Here is a 24145-nt window from a genome sequence, read left to right as displayed (position 1 = left end):
CTTATAGATGCTCAGACCATCTTCGAATACACCCACCAGTAAATCATCTACATAAAAGGACTTCTACAAAATAAAAGCAAACACTTTGTCCTCACAAGCGGTGTCCAAGTGGTGATGAATAGTTGCCATGAGCAAGAAAGGACTTGATGTTGATCCAAACGGTACCCGGGTCATGCACCATTCGACAATGTTACTGTTTTGGGTGACGGGAATAGCATCAAACCAGAGAAACCGGAATGCATCTCGGTCGGTCTCCTGTATCTAAATTTGTAAGAATACCTTCTTGATATCCGAGCTGATGGTGACCGGAAACCACCGAAAGCGAAGCAGTACTTGTAATAACTCTAGGTTGAGGTTCACCCCTTTATCCAGGCAGTTGTTGAGTGACGGAAAGCTTTGAGCGTGTGACGATGCGTCAAACACGACCCGGAGCTTGGTGGTCAGCGATTCCTCTCGTATAACTTCCCAATGTGGCATATAACAGGTGACCTGATCAATAGGAACACTCTTAGGTACCACTTCAGCGTGTCCTAGCTCCAGGCATTGTCGGATGACTGCACTGTATCGCTCCAATAATCCTTCATTCATTGATAGCCTCTTTGCCAGTTTTTGTAGACGTGCGAGCGCGGTATCACGGTTGCTTCCAAGTAGCTGTTTCTGATCTTCTTTCCAAGGCAGCACCACGGTGTATCTGCCATTTTTCTTGCGAACTATTCCTCGGAACAGAGCAATGGACTCAGGAGAGGGAGGTTCGGCAGAATCTGTGATGCCCATTGCTTCGAGCTGCCAGAACGACTGTAGAATCTGCGAGGTTGTGCCATCGTCAGTAATTGTTTCCACTCGCAGAACGCATAACATTAGCATCGCAGTCAAGGCTTTTTGGCGATTCGGTCCTTGCAGTGTCCATCCGAATGCCGTGTTGATTGCGACCAGTCCTGGAATTTCTATGCTTCTTGCAACTTCTCCCGTTATGATTTCCCAAGGATGGTAAGCTCCAATCAACAAGTTGAGGCCGTTCTCAGTATCCACTTCAAGAAAATTCTTGTCGTCAACAAGACATTTGCTCTCACATCGCAGCGTCCGAATGAAGTTGTTATCAGCTGTCGGCGCAGCAATGTCGTGACAGATAACTGGAACTATAATTGCTTGAACAATATGGATGTCGGAACAGTGCTGACTACGCAGTGGTGCTTCAACAACCTTTCGTATTTCAGCAGAACTTGGGGATGCGTTGCCAAACATGTTGAATTAAATTCTGGTTTCTCCCAGTACCTGCAGTTGTAGTTTTATAGCCAGACCTTCTGTGATAAATGATCTTTGACTGCCTCCATCCATAATCCCTCTGATGAATCTGGACCTGCTATTTTTAACGACAAAAGCATGGAAAGTCTGCAGGTACACTTCTCTGACCGTCTTTGCGTAAGCATTTGTGGAATCTCTGTCGCAAAGCATTACTGATTGGGACGAGACTATCCCTGCTGTGCTACCTGAAGCCACCACTGGTCTCGAAGTTTCCGCTGTAGTATCTTCCTTTCTGTAGTTCGGGTGACACATACTCGAGGCGTGTCTTCCGTGACAAGCTGAGCACGTGAGTTTGACATGGCAAGACCATGCCTGGTGACCTCGTGATGTACATGTATAACAGCGGTTACCCTTAGCTAGCTTCTCTTTTTTGGAAACAAGAGATATGTTGGTGTCGCAGGCGCGCGTACCGTGCTTCTTAGATCAACAGAAGAAACACTCATTCCAGCTGTATGATGCACTGTGCAGTATGGAAGCGGTGCTGCTCCCTCGAGTTCTCACAGCATGGTCATCGACAGATCGTTGTGACGATATGTTGCACTGCTCTCGGCTTTCTAACTGAACACGTGTGAACATGAGCAGCTTTTTTAACTCCGCTTCCGATGTTGCAGCTGCCAGTGCTGGCTCCGAGAAGTTCGTATCAGGCCCATGTTGACGTAAAGTCTGACTTCGCTTTCCTCGCGTATATGCAAGAACAATCTCGTATGGCAATGCCTTCTGTAGAATATCTATCAGCAGTGCAGAAAAACTGAGAGTGGGTACTTTTAGTGCAGTAAGACAGCCGATATTTATTACGCAGAATCATACAGCTGCCTGAGGCCGCGTATGTCGCTTCCGGACTTTACATGAGGTAGATGGCGAAGCGCTGTCAGGCGGTGCTGCACTATCCTTTGACGATTGCCAAAACATTCTTTAAGAAGTTCTACGGCATCTGAGTAGCAAGCTTCAGAAGTCGGTAAACCGGCAATGGCCGCTGCCGCTTCCTCGGCAAGATAATGCCATAAATAGAAAAACTTTGTTGTTGTCGATATAGCATTATTGAGATGAACAGTCTGCTCGAACTGCTCCCAGAAAGGTGCCCATTTGTGAATGTCACCTTTAAATGATGGCATATCAAGATTCGGTAGCCTTGGGCCAATTCTGGGCATAGCATCAGGAACTGTCGGGGTTGCGTTCCGAGAAGCAAACTCCGCTGTACTGTCCACGCGTCCCAAAGCGTCGATCTTGCATCGAAGCTTGGCAAGCATGCTGATAGCTTGATCGTTATATTCTGCAGCTGTTATGTATTCTGCTTCGAGCTCATCATCAGCAATGTGCTCTTCGAGTGCATCGTTAAGTTTCGAGAGCTCATTGCTGCTAGCAGATAGACGGTCAAAAATAGCTGAAAGCTTGGGCTTGTCCACGGTAGGATCTGTAAGTAGCAACTGTGCTTCCTGCAGAATCTTCGTATTCTGTGCTCATCGAGCCGACCGCTTAGTCTTGAGGTGATCCATCCGATTAGCTCTTGATAGATATCTGGTCTCCACGCCGATTGCGAACGATGCATTATCCGGTCATTCCTCGCCGCACGCAGCGCGAAGTGGTGGAGTAAAAGACCCTTGGAGATGTGTGATGAAGGTAACGAGTCCGCACGGAAGTTTTCTGCACCAAAAAATGTATAAAACTAACGAGACGTGAAGAAACCAGACAAAGAGCTACTCATTGTTCCAACTTCTTCTTCTCTTCGCAGTGCCCACCTGCTCCGTTTATTCGTCTTTTTTCTACAACACATATGAAATCACCCCTGCTTTATACATATAAGTTAGGTCCATCCCCTCTTCATGAAGTCACTAGCTATAAATACCTAGGAGCGACCCTTTACAATACACTATCATGGAATGATCACATCACTAACACATGTGCTTTAGCCTTCAGAAAAGTATGCCTGTTGAGACACAAACTTAAGAAAGTCCCATCTAACATTAAAATGCTATGCTACATCTTCTTAACTAAACCTAAGCTGGAATATGCTTGCACAGTTTGGGATCCATACACAAAAACTAATATCAATAGTCTTGACAGCATTCAGAGAAAAGCGGTCAGATTTATATTTAACAAATTTTCCAGATGGGGGGGGGGGGGGATTCGCCCACTGAACTTATGGAAATTAACAACCTTGAACCACTCGAACTTAGAAGAAGCAAACAGAGACTTGAATTCATTAAACTACTTAAACAATTTATCCCTTGACGCATCTGAACATTTATCGCAGTTATCGACCAGAACTACACGCCACCGCAGACATGATGCATTAACCCCTTACTTTGCAAGAAAAAACACACATAAGTTTTCTTTTTTTTCTTGAACTGTAACCGAATAGAATTGTATAATAGAATCCACTTCCTAATCTTGTAATTTCATGGTTCTGTTTGTTTTGTCACTCTGATTTTCATTGTATGTAGCATATGTCACTCTCCCTGCTTGGACCACGCGTCCACAGTATTTAATAAATAAATGAATGAATAAATAAATAAATAAATAAAAAATTTGCTTTTGGACGTGCAGGATTAGCAGACTGTGTACATGCGCTCTGTCTTAGACACACAGAAGGCCTTTAGTAGATGGTGTCATGAGCTTTGAGGATATTGGCAGGTGCTTTCTGCAGGAACAGCGACATGGCACAACCATGATCTTGCTTATGTCCATGTGGGAATGCAATAAGCTAGCTTGAATAAAGTGGTTAAGGGTCACGAAGGCCGAGAGCACGACATAAGCTGCGTTTTGCGAATACATTCTATGCTTTCAAGCTGTGATTCCACCGTGCAAGCTTTATTGGTTGTGTCGGCGACGTGGCCTCTTGAGACTGCACCATTTCAGAGGCTACACTGCTGAATTTGCTGGGCTATTGACGAGTAGTTAAGAGCAGACGACAGCACCCAGGAGAGTGACTCAGTCACGGTGCTTTTGAACGAAACCTTGGACAGAGCTGGATCAAATGACTGTGATGCATTCTTCTGCCAGGGCAATGCCTCCTTTACTAGATGCCTGCCGCGTCACTAGTCTTCCCATAGGAGCGGAGGTCTTTGTAGTTCAGGGTAGTCGCGGAGAGACGGCGCTTGCAGCTGACCCACTTCCTGTTGCGAAGGAAGTGACGCTTACTAGGCTGGTGTGCGCTCGACCAATGGCGTGACGAGAGACCACGAGTCCTGCCTCCGGGATCGAAAACAGACGCTGCTAAAATCTCAGAGACAGGGCTAGGTGATTAAGGTTTGCAGCGGCCACCGCAGCTAGTGCTCGCAGCCTACCCGGGTTAACCCGGGTGGGGAAGAGTAAAGAGGAGAGGGGCAGGAACCAGCTTCTCGGCTCAAGCGGCGGGCATCTAGTAAAGGAGCCATTGGCCAGGGCTAGCCACACTGGAAGTCGCAGACGGTTTGCGGAGAGCCTGGGACTACATTATCGAAGAGGCCCAGTGTGATATGCAATGATGACATGGCATGCATGCAAGCAGTGGCAGGAAGAGAACAACAAAAGTTGAAAGAAAAAAGTTGAGGCTATTTAATTTCTGATTCTGGAGAGGCCGCCATTGGAATATGAACCTGGCAACGTTTAACGCTAGAACATTATCTAGTTAGGCGAGTTTAGCAGTGCTATTGGAGGAATTAGAGGGCACTAAATGGGATATAATAGGGCTCAGTGAAATTAGGAGGCCAAAAGAAGCATATACAGTGCTAAAAAGCGGGCACGTCCTGTGCTACGGGGGCTTAGCGGAGAGACGAGAACTAGGAGTCGGATTCCTGATTAATAAGAATATAGCTGGTAACATACAGGAATTCTATAGCATTAACGAGAGGGTGGCAGGTCTTGTGAAACTTATTAAGAGGTACAAAATGAAGGTTGTACAGGTCTACGCTCCTACATCCAGTCATGATGACCAGGAAGTCGAAAGCTTCTATGAAGACGTGGAATCGGCGATGGGTAGAGTGAAAACAAAATACACTATACTGATGGGCGACCTCAATGCCAAGGTAGGCAAGAAGCAGGCTGGAGACAAGGCAGTGGAGGAACATGGCATAGGCACTAGGAATAGCAGGGGAGAGTTATTAGTAGAGCTTGTGGAACATAATAATATGCAGATAATGAATACCTTCTTCCGCAAGCGGGATAGCCGAAAGTGGATGTGGAGGAGCCCGAACGGCGAGACTAGAAATGAAATAGACTTCATATTCTGCGCTAACCCTGGCATCATACAAGATGTGGACGTGCTCGGCAAGGGGCGCTCCAGTGACCATAGGATGGTAGGAACTCGAATTAGCCTAGACTTGAGTAGGGAACGGAAGAAACTGGTACATAAGAAGCAGATCAATGAGTTAGCAGTAAGAGGGAAAATAGAGCAATTCCAGATCAAGCTACAGGACAGGTTTTCGGCTTTAAGTTAGGAAGAGGACCTTAATGTTGAAGCAATGAACGACAATCTTGTGGGCATGATTAAGGAGTGCACAATAGAAGTCGGTGGTAACTCCGTTAGACAGGATACCAGTAAGCTATCACAGGAGATGAAAGATCTCATCAAGAAACGCCTATGTATGTGTTAGTTTTGTTGAGTACGCAGGGTGACCAGATCTTTTGATGCGATTTTGGCACGACGCCAACGAAACGACACACAACTGACAAGCTGCCATTTTGTTTAATGAACTCGGAGCAAAAGAAAGAGAAAACGAGAGGGAGAAAATATACATGAGTGGCTTTGAAAACGTGAAACGGCGACGGCGCACCAATGGACACATGGCGCCATCTCGTGACTGGCCATTACACTACTGACACTCCCCCTTAATGGACTGTCATTGTTCCCACACTTTTGATGCCCAAGCATTCACAGTGCTTGAGAGTCATTCTTCCATTTAAGGCCTTGGTGAAGAGGTCGGCACAGTTGTTCGACGATTCGATGTACTGGAGTTGTAATTTTCCCTCTTTGACCTTTTCTCTCAGGAAATAATACTTCAGGTCAATGTGTTTGCTTCTGTCTGAAGTAACTTGGCTTTTTGCAAGCGCAATTGCACCCTGGTTGTCAGCCATTAAAATCTGTGGTTCGTGCATGAATTCTTGCGCATTAAGTTCCTTCATGAAATTTTGGAGCCATATTACTTCCTTTGCAGCGTGACACATTGCTACATATTCCGCTTCGACTGTTGACAATGCAGTGCTTTGCTGCTTCTTGTTACTCCAGGAAATCGCAGCACCAGCTAGCGTGAACACATACCCACTGAATGACTTCCTGTCAGCTTTGTCACTAGCCCAGTCTGCATCACAAAAGGCTTGTATGTACTTCCTAGTTCTCTGGTACACTAGTGCATTATCCTTTGTGTGTTTCACATAGCGAAGAATGTGCTTTATGCCATTCCAATGTTCTTCTGTGGGATGTTCATTAAACTGGCTCATGTAAGTAGTCGCAAAAGCCAAGTCCAGCCTTGCGCCTCCGACAAGATAAAGCAACGCACCAATTGCTTGTCTGTACTTGCGGGGCAGGTCCTCACTAGGTGGGTTATCGTTGTCTCCTTTTTGGTACTTGCTTCCAGGATTCAAAGGAGATGACGCTGCCTTTGCATCTGACATGCCAAACGTCTCCAGTATGTCGTTAGCATAGGCCGTCTGGTCCAATGTTAATTTCCCATCCTTTTCTTTCTTCAGTCGTATGGAAAGAATGTGGCTAGCTTCACCCAAGTCTCTTGCATCAAATCTTTGACCCAAGTGGCTCTTCAAGTCAGCAATCTGTTTCTCACCTTCTGCGATGATCAGCAAGTCATCAACGTAGACTCCTACGATGAGGTTCTTCTTCTTGCTGACATAAACACAGGGTTCTGCTCTTGATCTTGTCATCCCTTCCGACTTGAGCATTTTGTCCAAAGCAAGGTTCCACTCCCTTCCAGACTGTCTTAGCCCGTAAAGGCTCTTCCTCAGAAGGCACACTTCATCCTTCTTACAGTCATTCAAAGGCTGCGGTTGTTCCATGTAGACGGTCTCCTTCAGAATACCATTTAGGTATGCAGCCGTTATGTCCATCTGGTGGATCTTCCAATTTCTTTCAACTGCTATGGCCAGCAGTGTCCTGACAGACTTCAGCTTCACTACAGGAGAGAAGGTTTCCTTGTACTTGTGTGGGCCCGGCAGCAAGCTAGCGATGGCCCGTGCTAACGTTCCATGCTTCTTCCTGGTGCAGTTCCTCGGACTTTGGAGCTTGCAGCTTCTGGAGCCTTCCAGCTTTCGTGCCCCGTGCCCAGGGTCTGTCGCCGGGTTAGGTCCAGGCGCAAGACTTCCAATCTACGGGCGTATTGCGGCGGATCCAGTGGAGCCGTGCTGGGCTTCAAATCACCGGCTCACCAACAGCACATCGCGGTCCGCGCAGTTTGTACACGGCCACCGACTATATCTGCAAGCATCGTGGCATTCACTGAGTCATCTAAACACCGGAACCACCCCTGTGCATTCTGCGCATGCGTGGAATTTTGTTAAAAAGCTGCGCCCGAGCAACGCGCCCTTCAGTGGGCCCGGCAGCAAGCTAGCGATGGCCCGTGCTAACGTTCCACGCTTCTTCCTGGTGCAGGTAACGAACTCTTATTGCCTTTACGCAAAACCTAGTAGCCACCGTGCATTTGTAGTGCTGCCGGGCCCACGGCGCTTTTGTTCCATTGTGTGTGATTGTGCGCATATGCTGTTCAAACTTCTCATGCTAGCTGGTGATATCGAATCTAACCCCGGCCCCGACAAAGAGATTCTTAATGTATTGAAAGAACTGCAATCTGGACAGACGGTAATGCTTGAACAGCTAAAGTCTATTGAAAAAAAACTAGTTGATCATGATAAGACGTTCTGTGAAATTAAAACACGGCTAGACAAAATTGAGACAGCTTGTGCTGGTATCGATGACATGCAAATTGAATTAGGGAGACTACATGAGATAAGCACTGAAAATACGGCACAGATAGGTGTACTTTCTGCCCGGATAAACGATGCTGAAAATAGATCTAGAAGAAATAACCTTGTTTTTTACAGCATCGCCGATAAACCTAAAGAATCATGGTCTGATTCTGAGAAAATTATTATTGCACATTGTAGACAGCATTTAGATGTACAAATAGAGCCGCGTGATATTGAACGTGCACATCGCATTGGGTCTTTCCAAACTGGAAAGTCCAGGCCTATAATTGTGAGGTTCGCTCACTTTAAAAGCAAAGATCTTGTCCTTTCTTCGGCTCGTAAGTTCAAAGGTACGTGCTATGCCGTTGCACAAGATCTCGCCCCAAGCACGCGCCTTGCCCAGAAACACCTCATCGAGTTTGGAAGGGCCCGTAAACTGCGGTTCAAGTTGCGACATGAAAAGCTTATAGTAGGTGAAAAAACCTACTACTTCGACCACACTACTAACCAGGTCATTGAGGAACGCCTTTAGCCATCATTGAGACCAAAATGTACACCGCAACCACAGAACTGTCAGCCTTTATCATTCCTGCTCGCTAACATTCGAAGTGTTGTTCCCAAGCGTGATGCCCTGTGCAGTCTAATAGGCTCATCTTCTTGCGATGTCTTACTACTAACAGAAACATGGCTCAACACATCAATCGATGATACCGAAATTCTCCCTTACCTCTCGCATTTTGACATTTTTCGGAAAGATAGACCCAATAACTCGCGCGGTGGGGGTGTATTAATCACCACTAAACGTAACCTACATTGTTCACTTGTAAACCTCTCTTCACAACTGGAAATGATTTGGATTCGATGCATTGCTACACACCCGCACATTCTGGTTGGTATTTGCTATCGGTCCCCTAGTACCGACAGTTCTTTCACGCCTTCACTTCATGAAGCCTTAAATACGTTAACTAAAACATATCCTAACAGTCCTGTCCTTCTGTTTGGCGATTTTAATTTTCCAACTATTGATTGGTCCGATCCTGCCTCTACATTATCTAAAACCAGCCCCGGTAGTGACTTCTTAAACACGTGTATGACATTCGGCTTAACGCAGCTCGTCACTGACTCAACACGCGTCACTGCTCACTCGTCCAACGTTTTAGATCTTGTATTAACAACTCACCCTGATAACTTTACCCCTGTCACCTTATTGCGTGGTTTGAGCGACCACCTGACAGTACATGTTTCGTTTCGTTGCAATGTACTAAAGAAACAAAAAAATCGAAAACACTTACACTCTATGATAAAGGGGACTATGTCAGCATGAACCAAGAATTATCTGAGTACTTCGATACGTTCGCCGCTAACTTTCAACTAAATTCTCTCGAGTCGAACTGGCTGCTTTTCAAATCAGAGGTGCATCGCCTTATACGTCTTTACATCCCCACCATTACAATAACAGAAAGAACAACATCACCATGGTTTAATGTATCCCTCAAACGACTAAACAATAAGAAGAAACGGTTGTTTCGACAAGCCAAACGATCTAATTCTTCTTGCACATGGCAGAAGTATTACGCAGTCGAGAAACAATATGACAAGTTAACCTCTCAAACTAAACACAAGTTTCTTTCTACCACTTTACCAGCTATGCTACAAACTAACCCGAAGCGATTTTTGAAAACTATTCATCCTAATCAGCGGAATGAGATATCACTTATCAATAGCTCCGGACTCCCGATCCCTGAGACTGAGGCTGCGGATCTTCTTAACAGAACATTTAGTTCAGTTTTTACTAATGAATAACTTGATGGCTTGCCCGATCCACCATACTTCGCATATCCTTTCATGTAAAATATCACATTCGATCCCACCGGCATTGTCAAAGCAATTGAATCATTGAAGAACTCGTCATCTACAGCAGTAGACGGTATCAATGCCAAAGTTCTAAAAAATACTAAACATGTGTGTAGCCTGTTTTTATCACTCATATTCCAGGAATCGCTTAACAGCGCTTCAATTCCACATGACTGGCAGGTGGGCAAGGTCATCCCAGTCTTCAAGAAAGGAAGCCGATCATCAACGAGTAACTACCGCCCTATTTCCATAACAAGCGTGTCTTGTAAAATAATGGAACACATTTTATACTTGCATATTGCTAACTTCCTAACATCCGTCAATTTTTTCCACCCAAGTCAACACGGTTTCCGCAAAAATTATTCCTGTGACACTCAACTTGCTCTTTTCTTGCACGACTTACATTTAAACCTAGATCGTAACATCCCGACTGACACAATATTTTTAGATTTCGAAAAAGCATTCGATAAGGTCCCTCATGGTCGTCTCTTAATAAAGTTATCGCGTCTTAACATTCATCCTTATGTTCTAAGCTGGATTCGAGGGTTTTTAACTAACCGAGAGCAATTCGTATACGCTAACTCACACTCTTCATCCTTAACACCCGTGCTTTCAGGCGTACCTCAAGGTACCGTACTTGGTCCCCTCCTTTTCTTAATATACATCAATGACCTACCTTGTAATATTTCTTCTCATATCCGACTCTTCGCTGATGATTGTGTGGTTTACCGAGCAGTTACTAACCCCAGCGACCATTTGGCGTTACAAAATGACCTATCGCGCATACAAAACTGGTGTACCACTTGGCTCATGTCATTAAATGTTGCTAAAACCGTGTTAATGTCTATTCATCGTCGCCGTAACTACGTTATCCCTAATTATAGCATCAATAACACGCAGATTGCAACAACGGATTCATTCAAATATCTTGGTGTGTACATCTCGCGTGACTTAACTTGGACCTGTCATGTTAACCACATAATAAACTCTGCTAATCGTACTCTAGGTTATCTACGCCGTAACCTCTTCCTCGCTCCTCCCTCTATTAAACAACTTGCTTTTCTAACCTTTGTGCGGCCTAAGCTTGAGTATGCCGAAGCTATTTTTGACCCCCACCACAATAACCTTATTCAAGCCCTCGAGTCGGTTCAGAACCGCGCGACACGATTTATCCTGTCAACTTATTCATACAATACAAGCATCTCGGCACTAAAAGCCCAAATAAACCTACCCTCTCTAGCCTCACGCCGTAGAATAGCCCGTCTTAATCTTTTTCATAAATTCTTTCATTCCTTGCCTTTTGACAACCCGTACATAAAAAGAGCACATCGCATTGCCCGCACCAGTCACTCTAATACAGTATATCCCCCACAAGCCCATACCGTTACTTTTCAGCAATCATTTTTTCTGCGCACAACACGAGACTGGAATGGCCTGCCCGCCGAAGTTGCCACTATCATAAACCCACTTGCATTCAAGCGACTCATCGGAAATATCTCTTTGTAATTTGTAGTATCTCTTTGTCACTAACTCCCCACTCCCTCATGTAATGTCTCAACAGAGACCTTTGAGGAAATGAATAAATAAATAAATGAATAAATAAGTAATCGGTACCTTTCACTTGTGAGTACCCGCATGCAACCAACCGAGCCTTGTATCGCTCTAGGTCACCATTTTCGTCATATTTCTTGCGGAACACCCACTTGCATTTTATTACTTGTCCGTCTTTTGGTCGTGGCACTAGCTCCCATGTATTAGAAGCTTCGAGGCTCTGCAGTTCACGCTGTATAGCTGCTCTCCATTCCTCCTTGTCTGGTGCAGATAAGGCTTCGTGTAGAGTTTCTGGATCTCTTTGGCTGTTTTGTCTGGCTATGCAGCAGCCGTGACATTCGCCTTGATATGGTTTCTTGTTTGCCAGTCTTTCCAACTGTCTTAGTGCCTGTGTACCACAATCTGTCACGCTGAACAGTGGCTGTGTAGCTCCTTTGTCCTGTGTAGTTGCCTCGTCTTCGTCAGCTGATGAGCCAACTTCTTCAGCATAGTTGTAACCAGTATCATTGCGATCTGAACTACTAATATCATGTGGCTCACTCAAGCTATCTTCAACTTGTAATTGGATTGTGCAATAAGTATTGCTATGCACTTCAGTCTTGCTATTTGCAACTTGGGTAATCTTGCATGGGAAGGACTCTTCTTCAAAGGTAATGTCCCGACTTACAAAGAAGCAATCTTCCTTCTGGTTCCACAGCTTGTACGCCTTCACTCCTTCTGGGTAGCCGACCAGTATGCACTCCTCTGCTTTCGGGTCCAACTTGCTCCCCTTGCACCGTCTGTTTCGCACACTCCATGCTTTGCACCCAAACACTCTTAGGTGGTCCAGTTTCACTTCTCCCCCTGTCCACCGAGCTTCTGGTGACTCTCCTCCAACCGCCTTTGATGGGCACTTGTTTCTGATGTGACTTGCAGTGACAACGGCATCAGGCCAGAGCCTTTTGGTGACACCTGATTCGATGAGAAGGCACCTCGTCATGTCAAGCAATATTTGGTTCATTCTCTCTGTGACTCCATTCTGCTCAGGCGTGCCAGGAACGGTCAGCTGGTGCCTTATGCCATGCTTGGCCAAGTACTCGTAGAACTCTTTGCTTGTGTACTCTCCTCCATTGTCACTATGCAAGGTCTTCACCTATGTGTTGTGCAGATTTTCCGCCATGCGTCTGTACTCGTCAAACTTCTGAAGCACTTCGCTTTTGGCCTTCATGGGGTACACCACAGTATATCTCTAGTAGTCGTCTGTGAAGGTTACTAAGTAATTTGAGCCTCCTCTGGTTGTTGGTGTGATCTTTCCAACCAAATCTGAATGCACCAGCTCCAGTGGAATCTTAGCCCGTGCTGCCTCAACCTTCGGGAAACTGCTTCGCCTTAGCTTTCCCAGACAACATGTGTCACATTTGTCTTTCACAGAGCCTTCACTAGCTCCACAGAGGCGTCTAACAGCATCCTGGTGAAGGTGGCCTAGTCGTCTGTGCCACAAAGCTGTGTCATTTGTCTTTGCCATCTTTGTCGACATGATTTCTTCTTTGACAGAGTACAGTCTTCCTTCTCGAGTTGCAGTAAGGATCAGCTCATCGGTGTCCTTTGTAACTTCGGCTTTGCCCTCGGCGTACGTCACGTGCAAACCTCGCTCTTCAATTCTTCCGACTGATAGTAGGTTGCTGTTCAAGTCGGGCACATAAAGAACATCTTCTAGCGTGATGAATGACCCACCGCACTCTTCAGATAGTTGAATTTGAACTCTTCCTTTCCCCATGACACTCATGGATTCTTTGTTTGCAGTTTCTACACCTGACTCACATGGCTTGAAGTTGTGATGACCCACTTATGGGCAAAGGTTCGTGTTCTCAATGTTTTAGCGGTTCTCTTAGGCGGAGCCTCCGAGAACCCAATTGAGGACGAAGCCGTTGGTTTGGACACACACACAAAGACTTTTAATCACACACAAAAGAAGCATAAAGCAAATAAAAAGAAACAGAAAACATGCTTAAATTACACACTCAAGAAAACAAGAACACACTTAGGGCTTTAACGAGGTTAACGAGGGCGCGAGTTCGGGCGTGCCCACAAGGGCGGGGACGCGTCGCAGTCTCGACACGGCAACGCGGCGACAAGCTGGCAGAAGGGGTGGCGCCGGTCTCACCAAAGGTTGCGGCGTAGGCTGACCGACCGGGCGCCGGGAGCGCGCCAGCTCTGGTGAGGCGAGGTAACGCTGGCGGCTGGGTGGCAGGAGTGGACGGCGGCGGCGTTCTGGCCGGGCAGAGAGCTCGGGCCCGTAGCCCGACTGCTCCCCTCTCGCCACGGGCACGAAAGCTCGAACGCCGGCCTCGGGCAGCAGGCGGCACGGCAGACGGGGGTGGCGTTCTGGCCGGGCAGCTGGCGTAGAACTCGGGCCCGAAGCCCGACTGTTCCCGTCCTGCCCACTGGCGCAAAAGCTCACCGGCCTTGAGGAGCCGACGGCACGCTCAGTTAGACGGGCGACGCACAGGAACAGGTTGGCAGGAGGCCCCGGGCGGGTGAAGTCCTGGTGGGCTCGGGTCCGGAACCCGACGGCCCGTCTTCAACGCCCGCTCCGGTGGTTGACCTCCTCCTGCCGTCGTTTCCTGGGACGATCCTGGCGTCTCCCCGGCGTCTCCCTGCGTGTCCTCTTGCGTGTCGCCCCCGTTCTGCCAGCGCACCACGCTTTTTGTCGTGGTCTGGCCGATTTGGCATTTACTGATTGGCTGCCCGACGCCTCGTGGTTTTTTCTCATTGGTAGCTTTTTCTTTTGTTGTTTTTCCTGCGCCGCGCGTTCACGTGCCGGGCGCTCTTCGGCGTCGTCGTTTTTCCTCCTTCCCGCTTGGCGCGCGTGCACTCAGCGTCGTCCGCTCTCGACGGTCCCGAACACCGCACCGTGTCGCGCACCACACATCACAGAAGTCAATGACGTTTGCCTTGTGCAATGTCATGTGATCTGTAGCACCGCTATCAAGATGCCACACATGAGGAAGCGCTGTCATCACATTTTTGGCACATAAAGCCGTCTGTGCTGCAATCCTTGCCTGTGATGAGTTTCTCTTCTTCTGGTCATCCCCTTCGTTTTGGAACTGGTCACAATCTCTGGCTATATGACCGATCTTGCCACAAGCAAAGCACCGCACCTTCTTCTTTTGCATACTTGAGATGCATTGACGAAACTTTTCGTCCTTCTTGACAGTGAGTTGATGATGCACCTTCTCATTGCGTTGCTTGCTCTCAGTCCTTAATCGAGCTTTAGTGATCAGGGCTCTTGTCTGACTCTCTTCGTCGCTTAACCGATCTTCATCACGACGCAGCTTTCTCTTTTCTTCAACCAGCAGCCTTGTCTTCACTGCTTTGGTCGTGAGGGTTTGTTTGTCTTGTTCAAAATTCAAAATGAGCGGTTCATATGTGTCAGGAAGCCCCATTAGCATCACTAATGCAACCTCTCTATCTGTAAATGCATAGCCTGCATCTGACAACTTCCTATGCAGCACCATCAGTCTTCCAAGGTAATCTTGCATTGACTCATCTCTATTCATTTTTACGTTGAAAAAATCGCGCTTCAGCTGGAGTATATGCAAGAGTCCAAACCTTGAGTGCATTTCCTGCAGCGTATTCCAGGCTTCCTTTGCAGTTCTGCAAGTCCCGATGTCGTCCAGGTAGTTGTCCTCGACGATAAGGAACAGAAAGGTCAGGGCCTTGTTGTCAGTCTGCTTTTCTCGCTCGTTCATTTCCCTATTCGAGAATCCAGGGTCGATCGCTTCCCAGCATCTTTTCTGTACAAGAGCTGCTCTTGCCCTTATTGACCACGTGTGATAGTTATCTGATGACAACTTCGGCTGTCTAAATTTGTCTAATGCCGACATGTTCGCTGATCCTCGAACGCAAGGGGGACAATGCACTTCCTTTTTCGGGGCTGTTTCTCACTTAGCGTACGCGAACACGATTTGTCGGTCACTTATTGCCAAGAAAAATGCCACTGAAAATATTTTGTCAGTCACGTCTTGACAGTTTTGCCGTACTCACGCAGGACGTATCTGAGCGTCTTCCGTACACATCCAACATGGAGCATGCAGCAACGCCGGTGTCGCGTGACGGACCGTCTTTCTTACAAAAAAAAATACGCACTTCTCACTTTTCTTCACGGGCACACACCGCTTGTCAGTCACTTCTTCCCGACAGTTTCACGATACTCACGCCTGTCTAAACTTCTGAAGACATCGGCACGACGCAGTGAAGGCGGTGTAGCTTGACGTTTTCTGCTTCAACGTGGTCGCACTTTTTCATCACTCAACCAAGGCAATCCAGGTCATTTCTTCCAAAAGGTGGTCGATGCGTCGTCCTGGGCCCATAACCTGTTGATTTTGTTGAGTACGCAGGGTGACCAGATCTTTTGGGGTCGCGGATTATGGGATTTTGGCACGACGCCAACGAAACGACACACAACTGTCAAGCTGCCATTTTGTTTAATGAACTCGGAGCAAAAAAAAGAGAAAACGAGAGGGAGAAAATATACATGAGTGGCTTTCAAAAAGTGAAACGGCGACGGCGCACCAATGAACACATGGCGCCATATCGTGACTGGCCATTACACTACTGACAGTATGAAAGCCTCTAACCCTACAGCTAGAATAGAACTGGCAGAACTTTCGAAGTTAATCAACAAGCGTAAGACAGCTGACATAAGGAACTATAATATGGGTAGAATTGAACATGCTCTCCGGAACGGAGGAAGCCTAAAAGCAGTGAAGAAGAAACTAGGAATTCGCAAGAATCAGATGTATGCGATAAGAGACAAAGCCGGCAGTATCATTACTAAAATGGATGAGATAGTTCAAGTGGCTGAGGAGTTCTATAAAGATTTATGCAGTACCAGTAGCACCCACGACGATGATGAAACAGAGAATAGGCCAGAGGAATTCGAAATCCCACAGGTAACGCCGGAAGAAGTACAGAAAGCCTTGGGAGCTATGCAAAGGGGGAAGGCAGCTGGGGAGGATCAGGTAACAGCAGATTTGTTGAAGGATGGTGGGCAGATTGTTCTAGAGAAACTGACCACCCTGTATATGCAATGCCTCATGACCTCGAGCGTACCGGAATCTTGGAAAAACGCTAACATAATCCTAATCGATAAGAAAGGGGACGCCAAAGACTTGAAAAATTATAGACCCATCTGCTTACTGTCCGTTGCCTACAAAGTATTTACTAAGCTAATCGCAAATAGAATCAGGAACACCTTTGACTTCTGTCAAGCAAAGGACTAGGTAGGATTCCGTAAAGGCTACTGAACAATAGACCATATTCACACTATCAATCAAGTGATAGAGAAATGTGCAGAATATAACCAACCCTTATATATAGCTTTCATTGATTACGAGAAAGCGTTTGATTCAGTCGAAACCTCAGCAGTCATGGAGGAATTACGGAATCAGGGTGTAGATGAGCCGTATGTAAAAATACTGGAAGATATCTATAGCGGCTCCACAGCCACCGTAGTCCTCCATAAAGCTAGCAACAAAATCCCCAATAAAGAAAGGCGTCAGGCAGGGAGATACGATATCTCCAATGCTATTCACAGCGTGTTTACAGGAGGTATTCAGAGATCTGGATTGGGAAGAATTCGGGATAAAAGTTAATGGAGAATACCTTAGTAACTTGCGATTCGCTGATGATATTGCCTTGCTTAGTAACTCAGGGGACCAATTGCAATGCATGCTCACTGACCTGGTGAGGCAAAGCAGAAGAGTGAGTCTAAAAATTAATCTGCAGAAAACTAAAGTAATGTTTAACAGTCTCGGAAGAGAACAGCAATTTGCAATAGATAGCGAGGCATTGGAAGTGGTAAGGGAATACATCTACTTAGGGCAGGTAGTGACGGCAGATCCGGATCATGAGACGGAAATAATCAGAAGAATAAGAATGGGCTGGGGTGCGTTTGGCAGGCATTCTTAGACCATGAAAAGCAGGTTGCCATTATCCCTCAAGAGAAAAGTGTAAAATAGCTGTGTCTTACCAGTACTCATCTACGGGGAAGAAACCTGGAGGCTTACGAAAAGGGTTCTACTTAAATTGAGGACGACGCAACGAGCTATGGAAAGAAGAATGATAGGTGTAACGTTAAGGGATAAGAAAAGAGCAGATTGGGTGAGGGAACAAACGCGAGTTAATGACCTCTTAGTTGAAATCAAGAAAAAGAAATGGGCATGGGCAGGACATGTAATGAGGAGGGAAGATAACCGATGGTCATTAAGAGGAAGCTTTAGCTCGGGCCCAACTCCGACGCGGCCTATTCAAATACATGTAAAACGCAAAAACGTTTTTATGAGATAACCCCTGGACAGATCTTGATGAAATTTGTTGCATTTGAAAGAGAAAGTTAAATTCTAGTGACTGTTGGAAGCCAAATTTCGATTTAGAGCTTGAATTTTCTTAAAATGATTTTCAAATATTTGACCGTTCAAAAAAAATAGAAGCACGAAGTTTACAAATTCATAGCTCTGCATCAAGAACTGATATCGCGGTTCTGTAAACGGCATCCATTAGATCATTCAAAGCGGACAAATTCAATATGTCATTTTACATCTTACGTGAATTTGTTATGTTGGTTACAACGGTTTTGCAAAAGTTGTATTTTCCTATGATTAAATTTTTTTTATATTCATGTGTAACATATCAATTTTGTCCGCTTTAGATGTACTATTAGATGCAATTCACAGAATTGTGATATCGTCTTTCATTGCTGAGTTACAGAGTTGTAAACTTGATAGCCTCATTTTTTGAAAATTTTCGATTTTTGCCAATTTATGATAAAAAATTTACGACCTAACTGAAAAATTCGAAACCAACAGTCACTAGATTTTAGGTTTGTCTTTTAAATGCAACAAACCTCGTCAAATTTGGTGCAGTGGTTGCCGAGAAAAACGAATTCTCCTTTTACATGTATTTAGATAGGAGCACCCGAGCTAAAGCTTCCTCTTAAGGGTTACGGACTGGATTCCAAGGGAAGGGAAGCGTAGCAGGGGGCGACAGAAAGTTAGGTGGGTGGATGAGATTAAGAAGTTTGCAGGGACGACATGGCCACAATTAGTACATGACCGGGGTTGTTGGAGAAGTATGGGAGAGGCCTTTGCCCTGCAGTGGGCGTAACCCGGCTGATGATGATGATGATGATGATGATGATGATAAGGCATTAAACCTTTTGCGTGATGGACAGATTTTGCTGGGGTATTCAGCAAAGAATGCTTATGCATTAAGATGAACGTAATAATCGGAAGGTGTGAGCAAGAGGTAGGCAGTCCCAGCCTACATGACTAGTGCAGTCATAGCGATTCTTGCTTGTTTTGAAGGCTGTCTGCTTGACGCTTCCGTTGGTAGTAGTATTAACCAGCTCGCTCTTTAGAGCTCTTTGCCATTTCTGCAGCACCTTCTCACAACAGATTAACAGCATTTGTGCAATGAAACACCATTAAACCAGAAGATGTGTAGAAGCACTCTAATGCATTCCATAAGAAGCCAACAAACATAGACACCAAGGACAACATAGGGGAAATTACTTGTGCTTAATAAATGAAATAAAGAAACGATAACTAATGCAAATTAAAGTGGATGAAAAAACAACTTGCCGCAGGTGGGAACCGAACCCACAACCTTCGCATTTCGCGTGTGATGCTCTGCCAATTGAGCTACAGCGGCGCCGTTTCCCCATCCACTTTCTTGGGTATTTATGTGCCCTAGTAGAACCCTGGGAGTGTTAGCCAGCGCCACCACTCACAGACCTTGACGGCGGACGTGGAACGTCCTTCTTGCCGCAGGCATCACGAGAATGTGACATTCCGGCATTTGTAAATGTCAGTGAGCATTTCAATCATCTCAAGAGCTCCCATGAGCAAAGGAGAGCTGAAAGTGTGAAAATTGTTCACTGCGTTCCATGCCTGTATGTGTAGATGTTCTGTAGTAGCACTGAGCCTTGGGCTAGCTGGTGCATATTCGAGACGGATCCAGTGAATACATAAGGATATAAAGATGCATAGTGGAGCTTGTAGTGCACATTCTAACCATTTTGATGACTGCATTTAAAACAAGAAACATGTTTCTTTATGTCTTTGTTTACTGTGTGCCATTGCATTTATTAAGATCAATCATACTGGTGCATTGACGTATTTGTATTTGTCAATGAGTGCTTCAATCTTTTGAAGGCCCAAGCTACCCCGAATGAAAGAGTGAATATGCTGATGGAGCTATGCCAATTTCAGTCGGTAATGTGGCAAGCTACCTGTGTGTTACCATAGGCTAGGCCTTCACGCCTCGACACCAATAACTAATCTCAAGAAAACTGCCATGGCCTTTGCTGTCGAAGTGAAGTGAAAGGTAATGAAAGTCTAGAACAATGTGCACTTCCTGTGAAAGGGGAAAATGGGTCAAAAATAGCTATGCATGAGGCCCGAAGAAAGCAGGCCGGGCGCTGCCATGTCAGTACACGGCATAGTTTTTGTTTCATTCTGATACCAGAAGAGGGTGCAAGAAGAAGCACTCATGTAAGAGTGATTGAGCAGAGAGAAAAAAACACAGAAGGCACAGAGCCAAGTCAATGAAAAGCATTTGTAGCATGCTGCAAGCATAAAAAAAAAAAGCAGAGCACGAGGTCCAGCAGGATGCTCACTACTTGTAGTAGCTGGCTCGATGCAATAAGAAGAGCGCTTGACGAGCAGGGTTCTTGAGACAGATCTCAAGAATGAGCACACAAAGAGAGCAGTAAAATTAAGTGACAATAAAGTGTTCAGACGGCATGCTTAGAGCACCAGGATGAAGCTCAAACTCCTTGAACTACAGACAAGAAGCACAGAAGGAGCTGTCCTACACATCACAAACCTAGCCATTGCTAATGAGATACAGTGCATGGAAAATAAAAGGTGCTGCCCATGCTCATGTCACATAAGCCCATTTATGGGTGGCAATAAGGGGGTAAATGAAGATGCTGGGTAATAACTATACGGCTGCGAGGTACCACACTTACCAGAACATGTACAGCCTTCATAAAAAGTATACTCCATGCATTCACCATTTTACATGTCATTCGGCTGTGTAGTCCTGTTCCCCTTGTTCTACTGACGCTCTAGACCTCTGGATGGTGAGTACAAGAGTTCTTTTCACTCCCCACGGTGTTGAAACTTACGGTATAACCGCAGGTACTGTATAGCGTAAAAGTGTAATGGTATACAGTGGTACTGTATACCGTAAAGGTATAACCACATTTTATTGAAGAGGAGAAATGTATTTGAAGATTAAAGAGGCCATTTCAGAAATACTTTCCGCAAAAAGCGCTTCAATACGTTCAGCAAAAGTGGAGTTATTGGCAATCAAACACCTGCTTCGCTGTGCTCCCATTCCTTCTTCAATGCCTTGCACTGCGAAGGCTATGGCGGGGCGGGGTGTGCTCCACCTTATAAATGTCACCGTGGCGCACAGTTCAAATTTGCTTTTGGATGCTAACATAGACACCCCTACTTCCGATTTTAGCGCCTACGACGCGCCAAATTTAAGTCAAATGCAGTTGTCCTAACCGAGCCACAACGTGCTTTGTGAGTGGACTTCTGGCGGCGCACCACAGCGGTATCTACACTACGTAGAAGACCGCAACTACATGCAACCGTAGTGCTTACTTCTCTCCACCTTGCGAGTTTCCGCAGAACTATTATGCCAAACTCTTGCCTTTGCTTCGAGTTGTTGATGAATTCGACTTTGCCCTGCCATCTTCTAGCCGCCTGGTTAGCTCAGATGCCTGCTCCGGAAAGGCGGCGGTCTCGGGTTCGAGTACCGGAGCAGGACGAATTTTTCTTCAACTGCACGGCTTCTCTTTAGAGGAACCTGTATGGGTTTCGATTGTAGCAATTGCTACAAGTGGGCAGATGTTTCACTTTGCCTTTATTAACTGTAGTGCATATGGGAAGCGTTTGCTTTGTGCATGACAGGGCTAGAGTGCATGCTCGCACTCATATGCTACAGTCTGACCATGCTACGTGGTGCGAACCAGCTTTGTCCTTCACCACCTTAACCAACGGATAGTAGAAACATCCAATTTGTGCATTTTTCAAGCACTATCAATTAGTATGCCAAGGCGTCTAACCAGGAGCAGCCAGGAGTGAGCATGCGCTGGCAGGCATGTGCGTGTCTAACCTTAAGCTTTGCGTTGTTTGAGACTAGTTCAGGGTTCAAAACTAGTCGAAATTAGCAAGACCTGCCAGCTACGGCACCGATAAGCAGGATGGCCAAAGTTTAATTTCTATGCGGGCAGTAGCGGCCGAGTGTACCTGAGCAGACAATAGTTGGCTTCTTGCGGAAGTATGTAATTATTGTCAAAATTTAAAAGCACATTTTTGCTTACTTCAGCCTGTTTATTGAACTTCGTCAATATATATACACAGTAACAGTAGGAAAAAGCACACTGATCTAAACAACCTTCTTGATTGACATCAGCTATTGGCTAATAGCAGCTGCGTATAGAAAACTGCTTTATTACAAAACAGCGCATTTGAGAGAAAGGCGACTTCGCCCTTTGCTTGCAAGCTCCACGAGCTGCGTACGACAGCAAAACTTGGATGAGATGTTCATAGCAGCATATCCTATCTTCAGACTATGTTTTTTCACCGAGCCCGAGCGGTGGTTCAGGACCCCTTTAAACAGCCTGCAGTCGGACTGTTGGTTGCAAGCAACGTAGCCCATAAACTTTTGACAAATAGTGTACATATTTTCCTTGGCTGTAGTCGAAAAAAACAGCACAAGACTTGCTACAGGTGTAATGTCATTTTAGACCTCGGAAGGTTCACCTTGATGTGATATTTGTACACACTGCTCAGTTATGGCCTCGCAGCATGTCAGGTGGAGGCAGAAACAGAATAGTTGCTGCCTCCACAGCTTACCAACCGGTGCGCAGGGTTGCAGTGCAAAGCCAGCACAATCACTGCCATGCCCCACCTGCCACAGCGTCGATGCACTCGAGGAAGATGTCCATGTTCTTCTCACATTGTGCCTCATTCAGGTAGAAGTAAGTGCGCGCCATGACGTGCGGGTGTCGCCGGTCAGCAAATTGCTCGCTAGGCTGGAACTGACGAAGGTGGCCTCCTGCACAGTGCGGTGACATTAGACATTGGGTTGATGAGAAAGTAACTTCCATTTGTGTGAAAAAAGAACATAGTTTACTTACACTAACTTCAGTTTAACAAGAAAATGGGATGAAGTGAACACAACCACCATTTCTAACTTGCATTTCTTTAAGGAAGAAGTATGTACGAATTTAAGTATTGAACAAATATAGAAGGATTCTATAAAAAGAGCACTACTGGCAGCTACTGTATTAGAAATTTTTCTTGAGTGGAACACAAAGACCAATGGTACTGTGCACAAGGTGGCACACTATTTTGAAGTCAAGTCTAACATGCGCCACACGGATGTGCCTCTATGTTCAAGAAATTTCTATTTAACAGGCTCCTGCCAAAGGTGCAGAGCAGCAGACAAGCCTAAGCTGTAATAAAGACTGTATCAACAGTCAAAGCTACTTTGGACAAACCATGACTGTGTTTCACATCTTCAGGAAGTATTATCCTAGTCATTTATTTTATTTACTACAAAGGACAAAACAGAGGAAACAAGAAAGAAGTTGTCACCTGAACTGTACAGACACCACGGAAAAGAAGACAAGGTAAAGAAATAGAGAAATAGGAGAGGAAAGCTACAATGTAAGAGATGTGAAAAAATAAGAAAACATAAGTGAATACAGGGGCACGATCGGAGATCGTTGTTCGATACGCGTTCTGTTCGGTTGCTGCAATGTCACAAAGTGGCAATATGCGAAATTTGTGAGAATGGGGCAGAGAGAGCAGCCAGTCAGCAAGCGGTGAACTCTCCAGAAGTTTACTTCCCTCGTTTGTCGTCTGCTTGCAGGCAGTAAACTACAAAACGAAATGTTTTTCGTCTTCGAATGAATGAAATCTTTACCTAAAAAATGTACAGTGGAACTCCGATTATACGACTTTTTCGGGACCGTGAAAAAGTGTCGTAAAATGTGGGCATCATAAAATCCGAACATAAATTATGCCTATAAAAATACTACTTATTTCGCGCGACAGCTTTATGAGAAACTTCTAAGTAAACTACTAACATACTCTGCAGGGCTTGGAAACCCAAATTACCAAAAAAGTACATGCGATAAGAATTAATGCTGCAGTACAGGTACCATGATCATCATCATCATCATCATCATCGTCGTCGTCGTCGTCGTCGTCATCATCATCAGCCTGGTTACGCCCACTGCAGGGCAAAGGCCTCTCCCATACTTCTCCAACAACCCCGGTCATGTACTAATTGTGGCCATGCCATGCCTACAAACTTCTTAATCTCATCCGCCCACCTAACTTTCTGCCGCCCCCTGCTACGCTTCCCTTCCCTTGGGATCCAGTCCGTAACCCTTAATGACCATCGGTTATCTTCCCTCCTCATTACATGTCCTGCCCATGCCCATTTCTTTTTCTTGATTTCAACTAAGATGTCATTA

At 45.7% G+C, this 24145-nt stretch overlaps 1 protein-coding gene across 1 annotated transcript in view; it reads right to left on the bottom strand.

Moving 5' to 3' along the window:
- slgA (proline dehydrogenase slgA) overlaps window positions 1–24145 on the bottom strand; it is a 446215-nt gene that overhangs the window by 104032 nt on the left and 318038 nt on the right. Inside the window, exon 4 of the mRNA XM_075687036.1 lies at window positions 22570–22716. Within this exon, the coding sequence (XP_075543151.1) occupies window positions 22570–22716 (147 nt within the window). The remainder of the gene's footprint in view (window positions 1–22569; window positions 22717–24145) is intronic.

The sequence above is a fragment of the Dermacentor variabilis genome, chromosome 3 (genome assembly GCF_050947875.1).
Source record: "Dermacentor variabilis isolate Ectoservices chromosome 3, ASM5094787v1, whole genome shotgun sequence".
Taxonomy (NCBI): domain Eukaryota; kingdom Metazoa; phylum Arthropoda; class Arachnida; order Ixodida; family Ixodidae; genus Dermacentor; species Dermacentor variabilis.
The sequence above is the reverse complement of the archived record's forward strand: the minus strand, read 5'-3'. Positions and strand labels throughout refer to the sequence as shown.